Genomic DNA, 15,469 nt, shown 5'->3' with positions numbered 1-15,469 from the left:
TTCAAGACCCTCAGGTTGTTTCATCAATATCACCTCATCAAACTTTCCATACAAAAATGTTGTCTTCACATCTATTTGTTCTAACACAAGATCAAATTCTGCCACCATAGCCATAAGAATTTTGATTGACCTGTGTTTCACTGCAGGAGAGAAAACTTCATTGAAGTCAATTCCCTCCTTTTGAGTGAATCCTCGAGCAACAAGTCTAGCTTTAAATTTGTTTGGTTCAACTCCTTGGATGCCTTCTTTCATCTTAAAGATCAATTTGCAGCTGACCACTCTAGAACCAGGGTTTTTTTTAATCAATTCCCATGTATGGTTGTCACGGAGAGACTTAATCTCTTCATTCATGGCACTTAGCCATTTTTCTTTCTCCTTACTAGCTAAGACAACTTCAACATTTTTGGATCTTCCTCTAAAACTTCACTGGCAGCTACCAGAGCAAATACTATTAGATAAGCATATTCATACCTCTTAGGTTGTTTGACTTCCCTTTTGGTTCTATCTCGAGCTAGCACATAGCCAGCTTCTTCTTGTTCTTCTTCTTCAGATTTCTCTTCATCAAGAGGCCAATTAACAGCTTGTGTTTCAACATGTTTATCCTCAATCTCTACCTCAAAATTTAATTTTTCAGAATCATTTTCCTTACTCTGATCAGTGCTGGACTGAACCATGTTGAGCTTGGTCTTGTAGGCCATCTCAACTTCGTTGAAGACAACATCACGAATCACTAAACACCTCTTAAAACCAGTCTCCAAACACCACAACTTATACCCTTTCACTCCTTCAGGATATCCTAGAAAAATGCACTTGACTGTAGAAGCAAGCTTCATGATGATGAATCAAGTTGATTCAAGTAGTTTTGATGATAACAAAGATGATGACAAAAAGCTCAAGAGAATGATTTCAAGATTGAGTCAACAAGTTCAAGATCAAGATTAATTTCAAGTTTCATGAAAAGAAATCAAGAAGATTCAAGATTCAAGAGAAGTTTGATTTCAAGATTCAAGAAAAGATGAATTAAAGGTTCAAGAGAAGAAATCAAGAAGACTTCACAAGGGAAGTATTGAAAAGATTTTTCAAAAACAAACATAGCACAGTTTTGTTTTTCAAAAGAGTTTTTCTCAAAATTTTCTAAGTTACCAAAGTTTTTACTCTCTGGTAATCGATTACCAGTTTCCTGTAATCGATTACCAGTGGCAAAGTTTGATTTCAAAAGCTTTTAACTGAATTTGCAACGTTCCAATTGATTTTTAAATGGTGTAATCGATTACAATATATTGGTAATCGATTACCAGTGTATCTGAACGTTGAAATTCAAATTCAATTGTGAGGAGTCACATCTTTTCATAAAATGCTTTGTGTGATCGATTACATGGTTTTGGTAATCGATTACCAGTGACAAGTTTTGAATAAAAATCAAGAGATGTAACTCTTTCAATGGTTTTCAGGTTCTTCTCAAGGATATAACTCTTACGATGGTTTTTCTTGACCAGACATGAAGAGTCTATAAAAGCAAGACCTTGACTTGCATTTCAATAACTTTTTATGCAATTTTTTGAACATCTTCTTGAACTTCTTTTTCTTCTTCCTTTGCCAAAAGTTTTCTGAGTTTTCTGGTTTCCAAACCTTGTTCTTTCACAGAAAACAAAAGTGTGCTATATCTTTTTCATTCTCTTCTCCCTTTGCCAAAAAGAATTCGCCAAGGACTAACCGCCTGAATTCTTTTTGTGTCTCTCTTCTCCCTTTTCCAAAAGAACGAAGGACTAACCACCTGAATTTTTTTGTGTCTCCCTTCTCCCTTTTTAAAGAATTCAAAACGACACAGTCTGAGAATTCTTTTGATTCTTCCCCTTCCCTTAAACAAAAGATTTCAAAGGACTAACCGTCTGAGATATCTTTTGTTTCCCCTTCACAAAGTTTCAAAGGACTAACCGCCTGAGAACTTTGTCTTAACACATTGGAGGGTACATCCTTTGTGGTACAAGTAAAGGATACATCTACTTGGATTGTTGTAACTGAGAACAAGAGAGGGTACATCTCTTGTGGATCAGTTCAAGTGGAGGATACATCCACTTGGTTGTTCAAAGAGAACAATGAAGGGTACATCCCTTGTGGATCTTTGCTTGTAAAGGTTTTTACAAGGTTGAAAAGAAATCTCAAGGACCGCAGGTCGCTTGGGGACTGGATGTAGGCACGGGTTGTTTCCGAACCAGTATAAAACTCTTGTGTTTGTCTTCTTCTTTCCTGCACTCTTTAATTTCCACTGTGCACTTTAATTATCGCGTCATTCTTTGTTATAACTTTCCTTGTATGACCCTCCTTTTTACAGTGATAACATCTGATTTTGAAGACATTTCCTTCACCATTCTTCTGGTTTTTTGTCTTTTGCTTCTTCTTGTCAAATTTACTATCTTTCTTAAAGATCTTGCCTCTTGATGTCAGCCCTTCACCACTTGTTAAGGACTTCTTTTCCTTTCTTTCATTCAATTCTTTTTGAGTTCAAAGCAGCCTGCACTTCATCAAGAGAAATAAAGTCTCTTCCAAACAGTAAAGTCTCTTTGAAATGAGAGTAACTCTTAGGCAAATAGCACAACAATAGTAAAGCTTGATCCTCATCATTAATGGTGATATCGATATTTTCAAGATCTAGAATCAATTTATCAAATAAATCCAATTATTCTCCTACTGATCTATCTTCATGCATTTTAACCGAATAGAAAGACTACTTTAGGTAAAGACGATTAACTAAAGATTTGGTCATGTACAAACCTTCAAGCTTTGACCAAATCCCAGCAGCAGTTGTTTCCTTAGAGACTTGCCTCAGCACCTTGTCTCCAAGACTAAGGATAATATCACTGTGTACCTTCTGCAGTAGTGTTTTCTTATCCCCATCAGCCATCATCTTTTTGAGTTTAGCTTCTCCATCAAGTGCTTCTAGCAGGCCGTGCTGAACAAGAAGGGCTCTCATCTTCAATCGCCATAGCCCAAAATCATTTTGCCCTGTGAATTTTTCAACCTCATACTTGGCCGAGCCCATTTCTTGAATCGAACTCAAAATCGTTCCACGCTCACCGCACTAATTTGTTGTGCCAAGATCAGATTTTACTCATAAGAGATATGAGTTTTTTGTTTGAACAAGAATAAGCAAATGCAGAAAAAGATGAACAAAAAAACTGCACATAACTGTGTTTTTTTACTAGAGTAAAAAATGCCACACTAAATCAACTCACGACAGTCACTTTTATTCAAAACTCTACAGATTCCTCCTCTGGGTACAATCTCTCTATTATGCAGAAAAAGAATAGAAGCACTACTCAAGCCTAGCTAACTTAACCAACTTAAAACTAACTAATTGTTAACTGTTATAACAAAATAACAAAAAAACAGAAAAGAAACTAAGCTGGTAAAATCTAAGAGAGACTAACTAATGGTTGTTAATGAACCAACATACAACATATTCAAAGTGTGGTTTTTGGCATTTTGCTTTTGAGGTTTTCAAGGGGGTGGAAGGGAATAGAAGAAATTTGATCACTTGGAATTCCATGATTGCGAGAATGATGTTGAATAAAGAGAGTGAGAGAGCAGTTGATATGTTTCAGAGGCTGGAATCTGAAGGGTTGAAGCCTGATTCAGCTACTTGGAATTCCATGATCAGTGGGTTCGCACAACTAGGGGTGTGTGGAGAAGCTTTTAAGTACTTTAGGGAAATGCAGTATGTTGGTGTGGCTCCATGTTTGAAAATTGTTACTAGCCTTTTGTCAGCATCTGCAAATTCATCTATGTTACGGCGTGGAAAAGAGATACATGGGTTTGCTTTAAGAACTGATATCAACAGGGATGATTTGTTGGCAACTGCTCTGGTTGATATATACATGAAATCTGGGCATCCTTCTTGGGCACGAGGAGTTTTTGATCAATTTGATGCAAAACCAGATGATCCGGCATTTTGGAATGCAATGATTGGTGGGTATGGAAGAAATAGAGACTATGAGTCTGCCTCTGAAATCTTTTTGATGAAATGCTGGAAGAAATGGTTCAACCAAACATGGCAACATTTGTTAGTGATTTATCTGCTTGCAGCCACATGGGTCAGGTTGATAGAGGGTTGCATTTTTTCAGAATGATGGGAAAAGAGTATGGCTTGCAGCCAAAGCCTGAGCATTTTGGTTGCATAGTTGATCTTTTAGGTCGATCTGGTCGATTGGGTGAAGCTTAAGACCTGATGCAGGAATTAGCAGAGCCTCCTGTATCTGTTTTTGCTTCTTTGCTTGGTGCTTGTAGGTGTTACCTAGATTCCAATCTTGGGGAAGAAATGGCCAAGAAGCTTCTAGATATAGAACCAGAAAACCCTGCTCCTCTGGTGGTATTGTCTAACATATATGTTGGGCTGGGAAGATGGAAGGAAGTGGAAAGAATAAGAGGGATGATCACGGATAAGGGACTGGACAAACTCTCTGGCTTTAGCATGATAGAACTTGCATGAGAAATACTTAAATAATAAAAATTCAAATGAAATGTTTTCTCAGATAACATAAGAGTTTCTTACATTTGGAGTGTTTCCTTTATTTAAACTTCCATAAAAATCACTGGTTCAACATCTCTTTCACCGCAAATCCATAGTAATCGTCAAAATTGTAAGGAGGTTCGGTGACAAAACAAGAGATCACATCTCTTAGTGTAATGACTCCAACTACTTCATCATGTCCATCTACCACATAAATCCTGTGAATAGACTGAGAAGCAAGAGTATGGATCACCCCCTGTAGTGTCGAGTCAGGCTTGCATGTTATGGGTTGGGTAACTTTTCCAGTTTGAAGGGATGACGAGACAATTTTCTTCATGAAATCCATCACAGTCAACTTCCTGAAAATCAAAATAGAGGAGCAGTGAAGGAGAACATTTCAGTTAAGTAATTAGTTCACTTACAAGTTACAAGTTTCTGTAATGATCAGAGATGCGCTAAGAATGTGTTTGGATGAAAGAATTTTAAATTTTGAGAAATTTTAAATTCTAAGAATTTTAATTACTTCAATTGAAATTCTTTTATTTTCAAAATTTTATGTTTGAATAAAAAAAATTAAAATTGTGTGGGCGAAAAAGGGATGAAGGTTATAATGGAAATAAAGGAACGTTTTGAAGAGTTTTTTTGTCAAGAAATGAATTTCAATTTCTCACCTTTTAGAAGGAAATTAAAATTCCACAAATTTTATTGTTTAAAATTTTGTTTTAAAATTCCAAAAATTTAAATTCTTCATAAAAAAACACCCAAATAATAAATTTTAGATCAAAAAAATTTAAATTCTCTGATAAATTACTTTCCTCAGTAAAAATTCTCTATCCAAGTGCACCCTAATTGTTTGTTTTCCTAAATTTAAAAAATAAAAATCACCTCATACACTCACTAATACCCATTTATATGAGGTAGATAATCATATAGCCCTGGTTGATTATATATTCTTTTTAAATTTGTTCTCATTTGTTTGGTTATCTTCTTTTTTGTTTTTACCGAAAATGCTAGTATCTTGTATTTTTGAGTTTCCCTCATCACCAGTTTTATGTGCTTCTTGCCTTCTCCCAAAGAGAATTTTATTGTTGAAACTGTAAAATACATTTTCATCTGATTTTGGAGTTGGTACGGAGTGGCATATATGTCTCACTAATTATTGTCAAAGAAGTATCCCATGCAGGTTCAAGATTTTTTACTTTGTCTTACCTAAAATTGGTGAAAAGCTCTGGCCTTAGAAGCAAGTGTCTGATGTCTCGTATGCTCAAGTTTCCAACAATTCTCTTCTTTGGCCCCTCTATTACAGGAAGACCACCAATTCGATTATCCTTCATCTGCTTGAAAGCTTCAAGAATCAATTCATTGCTCTGGATGCTAATAACCTGGACAGAAAGAAAAATGAAGACTTCAAAACCTTCATGCCAAAGGAAGCTAAAAATTTAAAACATGAATCCTTGCCTCATCGGTAGACATAAATGGAAGTCCCAGATCAGATATACACTTTTCAGCAATGCAGTCAAACCAATCTCTTCCTTTGCATCCCTCGAGCCCTTGGACAACTGCTGATTGAGTAATGAAATTTACAATGTCAGGTCTACCTGGTTCTATCACAGGCACATTCCTCAGCCTATACTTTGAGAGAAGCAGCAGGACAGTCAGCATAGCACTGTTTCTTGCAACTGGAACAAAAGGTGCCCATCGGTATGATTTAATTATTGATCGCACCTGAAACCAAAAATCAACATAAATGTATCTTTTTCTTTCCAATGTGGAGGTATGGAAAGAATTCTACTGACCTATAATTAGCTCAATTTATGTAAAAATAAAATTCCCAAATGGATTATGCAAGAATACAACCATCATTTTTCTGTTAAATGGATATGATTGACTCAAGCACAACAAAAGCCAAATTAATAGCTAACTAGCCTAGCTCTGCTGGCACTGGCCTCCTCTATTAGTGAGATATCCTAACTTAAAAAGATTTTTTCCCAACCAAGCAAGACAAAAATGCCCATACCTAGAGAAAATGTTAGCATAAGCATAAAAGCCGAGAACTTGCAGTTAGTTCCAGAATCTCTGGCATTATCATGCTTACCGTTGTTGACTTGAAGGGTTCTTCTTCCAGTATTATTTTGTAGAAGTCCTCTCCCAGGTTATCAGCAGCTTGAGGTGCATCTTTAGCCATCACTTTATCTGCAGCAACACCACCTGCCAGTGCAGCACCTGCTGCAGCAGTGGTTAGCCCAGCAATTGCTGCAGGACCTGTCAGTCCCAATGCTAGTGCTCCCAAAGCACCAGCAGCTCCTGCACCAACTCCAGCAGCTGTTGCTGTACCTGCCAATAGTGCAGCTTGTGCAAGTTCTGCACCCTCCAGCACCCAGAGAATGATGGCTGAATAATCTATGATGCCAAGATACCTACTTCTCCAATCTGAACTATTAGATGCATCTGGGTCTTTAACTGGAGCTGCTAAAATGTTGCTTTCAGATAGAATCTTAACTGCTTCACCAACGGGTGTGTCTGCTAGAATTTCAATTACTACCAAAGTATTTTTTACATGTTAGTGCTTTTGGCCATGAAGATCATTGATTCACATTAAATGCATAAGGTGATAGTGATGGAGTGAATGCTTTTTTTATGGTTAACCCCTTACCTTTTCCGCTAGGAACTGCAGGAAAAGAAGAAACAGGAATCTTTGCAAATGCATCTGTCAAGGTCTCCTGCAGTGACAGCGGTAGCTTCTTTCTGGATTGTATGGTTTCGAAATAGGCATCACACTTTGGAAGTGGGGTGCTTGTTCTGAACTCTTGTTCTTGCGCCATATCTGGAACTAAAGACACGTATTGGTATTGATTGATGTTTCAATAATTTTCTTGAAATTACAGAATTGTAGACGTAGAAATATCTAGACCCTCTACATGGTTTACATAAAAAATAAAGCTATCGCTTTCTGGAGTCAAAAGTTAGCAGGAATAATGGGATGTTCTTACATTTTTTTTACAGCTTTTGAGACCACACCCAACACAACGCTTTTGAACTGTTAAGATTGAACAGATTCTATTGTCATTTTGGTTCATTCATCTCTCAGATCTTAATCTCCCCCTGGATTTTGTTTCTCTCGAATATCAAAATGAAATGACCCGTGACTGAAAATCCTAGATGGCTTGATAGCATGGTTTCATGTGGCAATTCTATGTATTACATTTTCTTTGGTTGGAGGTCATACTCTGTTCATATTGGAAAGTGACTTGGTATGATACCCCTGCAAGATTCAACTATGTAACTCTTCGATCTATTCATCGTCTAGAGGAACTAGTATTCATAATTACTCATCTCCTATATCATATAGGACGATAGGCCATAATTGGCATTTCCCCCTAATATGATGTTTGATTGGTATGGCGAAATCAAAATAATTGTGTATCATAAACGGATGAATCTAAATTACAATAATTTGGTTGAGAAATTGTTTATCATAGGAAACATAAAATGATTGTGTCAACCACAAAAATAATAATACACTTCTAAATTGTTTCATGAAATGCTTCTAAATTGTAATGCAAGAACAATAGATTTTGATTTGAAAACATGAAATCATCATGAAAAGATAAATAAATGGAGACCGATTGAACTTACTGCTTGAAATTATGATGCATGAATAACAGAATTTGATTTGGAACCATGAAACTATACATGAAAAGATAAATGAATGGAGATAGATAGAATATGACGTACCTATCAGTATGTGAATGAATGCCAACAGATTCAGACCCTTGGAGTTTTAATTCTGTGGTCTATTGTAAAAAGCAGTTATATGTGGTTTTTTTGAATGACTGCTGGGTGTTTCTAGCAATGCCAAGTGTTGTTAGAGGAAATGTGTCAATGGCTGGTTGAACCATTTGTTAACTGCTAATTGCTTTTCATTCCATGAAGCACTATACCGTTTTGATCGTGTCTTACTCTTTACCTCTGATCTTCACGTCAACAAACACCTCCAGCAAACTTAGCAGGCCCAAAATTGACCCCTAAGCCCAATGGCCCACGTATCTTACGGTGTAAAATTAGAGGTAACAAAATAGATTACACTAATCCGATCAGTGCAAACCCATCCGATAAAATATAGAGTTCGGCCTTAATTCTTTTAGTCCAAATTAAATAGGGATTTTTTTGGCGTGATCCAATCATGGAGACTTTTATCAACAGGGTGTAATTTTTATTTTTTTTTTCATTTTTTCATTTGGGGATCTATTTTAAATTATTATAAAAAATGGAATAAGTGATGTTCTGAATTAGGAGTCATAACATCTGTTACGACTTATTATTTTTTTATTTTTTTAACTATAATTGTAAAAAAAATTATGATTTCAGTTTAATTTTTTTATTTATGACTTTAAAGTCATATTTTTTTTAAAATTTTTTGTTTTTTAGGATTTTTTATTTATTTGTATTTTTTTCTTTTGCTTTAAGTTTTTTTTAAAATTATTAATGATTTTATTTATTTAATTATTAAATAAATATTTTTAATTTTACTTGTTATTAGTTTTATTTAATATCTTGTATATATTTATTATATGGTTTTATTTAATATCTTATATATTTTTTTAATATTGTTTTATTTAAAATATTTTATGTATTTTTAATATTGTTTTATTTAATATTTTTTTGAATATTTTGTTTTATTTTAAATACTTAAATTTAAAAAAAAAATATTAAAATATTTTGTTACTAATATTACCTTATAATTTATGAAATAATATATTTATTTTATATAAAGGAATTTACTATTAACAACATCTAATAATTTAGTAATAAAAGTAGTTATTAAATTAAAAACAACATAATATATGAATATAAAATTTACAATACAAATTGAAGAGAAACATAAAAAGTAGAAATTATATTAGTCGTCTACTTGTTTGTATGAATATTTACTATGATTATGTTAAAAAAATATGTAATTTTTATTTAAATGTTTTGGATTTTTAAATTTACTTGTTTTAATTTTTTTATAAAAAATTTAAATATTTATATTATTTCTTTCATTTATAAAAAAAATTAAATTCAATAACATTATTTAAAAAATATTTAAATTTTAAATATACAAAATATATTAAATATAACATTATTCAAAAGTTATATAAAATATTTTAAATAAAACAATATTAAAAAATATATAACATATTAAATAAAATCATATAAAAAATATTAAATAAAACAATAATAAGTATAACTTAAAATAATTATTTAATAATTAAATAAATAAAATTATTTACAATTTTTTTAAAAAATTGAAAGCAAAAGAAAAGAAAATACAAATAAATAAAAAATCCTAAAATAAAAACTAAAAAAGATACTACTTAGTAAAAAAAAACTTACAATTTGAAGATGGTACATAAATAAATAAATAAAAATATATATAATTTTGAAGTCGTAAATAGAAAACATTAATCTGAAGTCGTAAAAATTTTTATAATTTTAATTAAAAAAAATAAAAAATCATAACAGATCGTATGATTTTAATTTAGAAGTCATAATATCGATTATGACTTATCTTATTTTAGATAATAATTTAAGATGGATCCCAACTAAAAAAAATTGAAAAAAAAACAGAAAAGAATTTACACCCTTTTATAAAAGTCCCTCCAATCATGACCCTATGCCAGAGGTAAGGTGGCAGAAACTCAAAAAAATCACTTAAACTTCATTTTGTAGACCTGAACTAAATTTAAACTTTTTTGTACGGCCCATTATACCATACAACCTGCATGTTGTCGGCCTGCGTTAGACCAAATAGTCCATTTTGTCACCTACATATAAAAGGCAGTTATTGACTTTTTTATTTTATTTTTTTCATATGAAATTATACATTGACTAAAATGAGTAGCAGCATTTAGGAAAACAGAAATGTTAATTGTTACGAACTCTTTGTAAAATTCATACGAAGCTTAATTTCCGTCGAATCTCACCTTACATTTTTTAATTGCTTTTTATCAACAGTTAGTCTTAAAAAAAATGTGATCCTTTCACCTTAACTTTTGTGCAATTCGTGCAAAGATTATCTGTATTATAGATAAAAGGATTAGGATATTTCGATGTACACATTTTATATTCATTTTATCCTTATAACTATATTTATAAATTATTATTTTATTTCTATAACTATTTTCATAATCACTCACTAACTTCTATTATCTTTCTTTTTATTTTAAAAAAATATAAAAAAAAAACAGTTAGACATGAATTATCTGTTTCTCCCTAGTTCCTAATAAATAAATAGCAATAGTGTTTTTCCTATTTCACTTCATAATTGTTTTTTTATATAAAATATTACTTAACCAATAAAAAGGTCATTCACCCTGAGTTCGTACTGTGTCGTGTCTAAAACTTTCATAATTATTGCTATTTGGTACGGTCTTTTTGAATTTTATTTCTTGAAGTTATTTTGTACCAAAAGAAGTGCATTATATTGAGATTATTGGTCCAGTTATGATCCAAAAATGAAAGGATTTTGCTTGGATTAGCCATTAAATTTAGAGACATGTGTAGTTGAGATACTAACACACATTGAATTTATGGGAAAAAAAACTGGATTTGATCCCGCAAATTACTCTCTTAGAGATGACAAAATTTTTTAAATATAACTAATTTTTTTTTCGACTAAGGTTAGTTCTATAATTGATTTAAAGGATTGAATCTCATAGAAATACTTTAAATACTATTAGAGAGTCTAAGATCCTAATTACAATAATATCAAATAAAAAAACATTAAATTTATCAACAATCATATTATAACTTATAGCATTTTTATCTCCTTTTCACTTTAAATTTGTTTCTCACTCTCTTTTTTCCATTTTATCATATCATATTATTTATCATGTTATTTCTCTCCCAACATCACATTTTCTGAAATTAACATTTCATGTTTAGAGGGGGAGAAAGCCTACTTACTCTCTTGATTTGGGTGAGAACTATATTAGATGATTCAGGATTACGGTAATTCTTATTAATTTCTAGCTACATAATATATTGAAACCATAATTAAGTGTTATTAATTTTTCACATATATTAAAATACTTGAATACATATCATATATATAGAAATTAGTCAAGAATAGCAGGAATGATAGACACGTGATATATGGTTTCGAACTATTTAATATTTTCTCCAAAGATATATGCAATCAAAATGAGACTTGCTCGATGCTCTTTCTTCCTTTTCTAGTTAATGATTTTCACATAATTTTCTCATAGAGGAAGTGATATGGGAAGTTTGATCTTATTTCAACATATAAGCTGCTTGTCATCTTCTCATCATTCCCAAATTCATACATGTTTTTTTGGTGAACCAAATTCTAACATGTTTATCTCTCTTTCACATTTTGGTCACTTGTTACCGTAATTAATAACGTCGAGTTGGACTACGGGCTAGTATAGCTAGTACATGCTAGAGAATCATCCCCCTCAACCCTCAAGGGAAACTTTATCAAATCCCTTCCTTATAGCATGGGAAGGTTGCTCATTTCATATATCAAATCCCTTCTTTCATTTTAATAAAGTCATCTATATATCTATCAAAATTTTATATTTTATATTTTCTAATTTTATATGTTTGTCTCCCTTCACTTACTTTCATATAAAGATATATAATAAATAAATTCATCTCCTTATTTTAATATTTTTATCTCTTACTTTTATGTGTTTTCACTTTTCTTATATATTTATTATTGTTTTATTTACATATCAATTTATTAGATTTATTTTTCTAAATAAATTGTTTTTACTGATCCCGGGTCCTAGAACCACCACCGCGTATATATCTCAACAATAACAATAAATAAATAAATAAATGTCATTAACAGAATAACAGCTTCATTAATTATACAAAGGGATGCATCATTATACCACAACTCTTTCCTCTTTCATGTTGTTAACAAAAAAAGTATACCATACAACATAAAGAAAAGGTGTCCTGCTCAATAATCACCGGAAACACATTACGCTAGATTATCAAGAGGGGTTATGAAAAAAATACATGGATCCATGATAAGCAACGAAATTGATGAGTCTAAGGAATTGTTGGTTTTGTGTTCTTCCTCAACTAAATTACCGTTTCCCTTTTGGGACCTTAGGTTTCTTGTCAGATGGTGAGAAGATAATATAATTTCTGATTTGGTATATTGGGGGCCACAACTTTGCTTTTGGTTTTAACCTATTAGAGTTCTCATTATTCTTTAACAAGCCAAATTGGTTTCTGCTTATCAAGCTCATATTAATTTCTGATGATAGTCCAATAGGCTCACCAAATTATATCACTTTTATTGAGCTCATAAATATAAATAACTAATATAAATGATAAATATAATATGTAGTACACACTAATTAATTAATTAGGAATTATAAAATTTCTAACAATCTCTCACTTGAGTTTCATATTAACCTTAATCATTTATATTGCAAAAGTCTCTAGGCGCACAACTGTATGTTATTTACTTTTAGACTTTCCTTAAACAATTTAGTCCATCTTATATAGTAACACAAAAACATTGCAGTTTTCCTCACAATCCAACGTGATTGAGCCACAATGATCACCAATGTCACGTATACTTGATGACATAGATCAAATATGGATAAGCGACATGAAAATAACATGCGATGTGATCTCATTCATGTTCATTTCTAACTAGTTCAAACTTTATTCTTTATAGAGATCAATCCAAACACAATATAAATATTGTAAACAAAACAAGCTCAGAATTAAATGATAACCTTCAACTTTATTTTATAGAAAATCAATCTATACAAATATCTTAAAAACATAAGGCATATATAGAACATAAATGGGACTCCCACTAAACTAAGGTACTATAAGGAATCAATCCCATATGAGTAGTGTGCTCATGAAAAACTTTAGGTACCAAACCTTTCATAAGTGGGTCAGCTAGCATATCATTAGTCCTTAAATGTTCTATGGAAATTTGTCTATTCAGAACTCTTTCTTTAACAACCAAAAGCTTGATGTCAATAAAATTTGATTTGGTTGCACTCCTATTGTTGTTGGAGTAAAGAACTGCTGAGTTATTGTCACAATAAATCTTTAATGGTCTTTCAATGTCATCAACCACACGCAAACCAGTGATAAAATTTCTCAGCCATATCCCATGGTTGGATGCCTCAAAACAAGCAATGAAATCTGTGGCCATGGTCAAAGAGGCTTTGAGAGTTTGTTTAGCAGACTTCCAAGAGATAGCTCCTCCAGCCAGCATAAATATGTATCTAGATGTGGAGTGTTTGCTATCTTGACATCCAGCAAAATTAGAGTCCGAGTAACCAATGATCTCCAAATTCTCAGACTTTTGATAAGTGAGCATGTATCCTTTTGTTCTCTTTAGGTAACGCATCACACGTTTTGCTGCTTTCCAATGCTGCATTCCAGGATTACTCAAATATTTTCCTAGAACTCCTACTACAAATGTGATATCGGGATGAGTGCAAACTTGAGCGTACATTAGACTTCCTACTGCTAATGCATAATGAATCTTTTGCATCTTTATTCTTTCAAGGTAATTATTGGGGCATTGTTTGAGACTAAATTTGTCTCCTTTAGCTATCGGGGGTATCTCCTGGTTTACTATCTTTCATGTCGAATCTATCTAGGACCTTATCGATATAACTCTCTTGTGATAACCTTAGGATACCTTGAGAGCGATCTCTTAGTATCTTGATTCCTAATACAAAAAAGGTTTCCCCAAGATCTTTCATCTCAAAATTTTTCGTCAAAAATTTCTTAGTCTCTTGTAAGAAGCTTATATCGTTGCTAGCAAGCAGTATATCATCGACATATAACATCAAGAATGAGTATTTACTCCCACTAAACTTGTGGTATACACAATCATCAACTGCATTTTCCTCAAAACCATATGAGGTAATGACTTGATGGAACTTGTAATACCATTGATGGGAAGCTTGTTTCAAACCATAAATGGATTTATTTAGTTTGCAAACCATAGATTTTGAGTCACCTAATACAAAGTTTTCTGGTTGCATCACATAAATTGTTTCTTCAATGTCACCATTTAGAAACGCAGTCTTAACATCTATCTGATGTAGCTCTAAATCATAATGAGCTACCAGTGTCATTATTGTTCTAAAAGAATCCTTTGAAGATACTGGAGAAAAAGTTTCTTTATAGTCAATGCCTTCCTTTTGGGTAAATCCTTTAGTGACTAGACGAGCCTTATATCTCTCGACATTGCCCTTTGAATCCCTTTTGGTTTTAAATATCCATTTGCAACCAATAGGTTTCACACTTTCAGGCAATTCGATGAGATCCCAAACGTCATTGTCTTGCATAGATTTCATCTCATCCTTCATGGCATTGATCCAATTTTGAGAGTTAGAACTACGCATGGCTTGATAGAAGTTAATTGGATCATCCTCTGTTAAACCAATGTCATCCTCATGTTCTTGGAGAAAGATAATATAATCATCAGGGATTGCTCTTCTCCTCTCTCTATCAAATCTCCTTAATGGAACTTCTTGAGATTGTTGAGGTTGTTGTATAGGTATTTGAGGAAGAACCTCATCATTGTCTTGTTCTTGAACAATGTCATCAATAATAGTTTGAACATTATTTTCTATTATTGGAGTTATTTCTTGAACAACAATAGGTATGAGGACTTGAACACTGTCAATAACAGGTTCTTCCTCAAAGACAACTTTCCTTATGTTCTCTTCCTTCCCAAACTCAACTTCCTCAAGAAACCTTGCATTTCCCGTTTCAAATATTGATCTTAAAGTGGGATCATAAAACTTATAGCCCCGAGAGCGTTCAGCATAGCCAACAAAAAAATAGCTAATTGTACTTGAATCCAGCTTTCTTTCATGTGGCCTATAAGGTCGAGCCTCAGCCGGACAACCCCAAATATGAAAATGATTAATGCTTGGCCTTTTGCCAGTCCAAAGT

The 15,469-nt window shown here is 32.6% G+C and overlaps 1 protein-coding gene and 1 pseudogene across 4 annotated transcripts; one reads left to right on the top strand and one right to left on the bottom strand.

Moving 5' to 3' along the window:
• Positions 1-3,440: 3,440 nt before the first annotated feature.
• On the top strand, positions 3,441-4,486 carry LOC114406632 (annotated as a pseudogene).
• A 7-nt stretch (positions 4,487-4,493) lies between these two features.
• LOC114410839 (SNF1-related protein kinase regulatory subunit gamma-1-like) lies at positions 4,494-8,366 on the bottom strand. Of its 4 annotated transcripts, none has more exons than XM_028374770.1 (6): positions 8,243-8,366; positions 7,161-7,337; positions 6,603-7,045; positions 5,966-6,232; positions 5,717-5,889; positions 4,494-4,866 (listed from the first exon to the last, which is right to left on the bottom strand). In XM_028374770.1, exons 2-6 carry the CDS (start codon positions 7,327-7,329, stop codon positions 4,587-4,589), a joined length of 1,332 nt encoding a protein of 443 aa, XP_028230571.1. In that variant the 5' UTR covers positions 7,330-7,337; positions 8,243-8,366; the 3' UTR covers positions 4,494-4,586. The 4 variants fall into 4 exon arrangements, with proteins under 4 accessions (XP_028230571.1, XP_028230576.1, XP_028230561.1 ...); XM_028374775.1 differs by having other exon boundaries at positions 7,161-7,331; positions 8,243-8,330; XM_028374760.1 differs by lacking the exon at positions 8,243-8,366 and adding an exon at positions 8,144-8,234.
• Between the last annotated feature and the right edge of the window lie 7,103 nt (positions 8,367-15,469).

The sequence above is a fragment of the Glycine soja genome, chromosome 1 (assembly GCF_004193775.1).
Source record: "Glycine soja cultivar W05 chromosome 1, ASM419377v2, whole genome shotgun sequence".
Lineage (NCBI taxonomy): Eukaryota > Viridiplantae > Streptophyta > Magnoliopsida > Fabales > Fabaceae > Glycine > Glycine soja.
The sequence above is the reverse complement of the archived record's forward strand: the minus strand, read 5'-3'. Positions and strand labels throughout refer to the sequence as shown.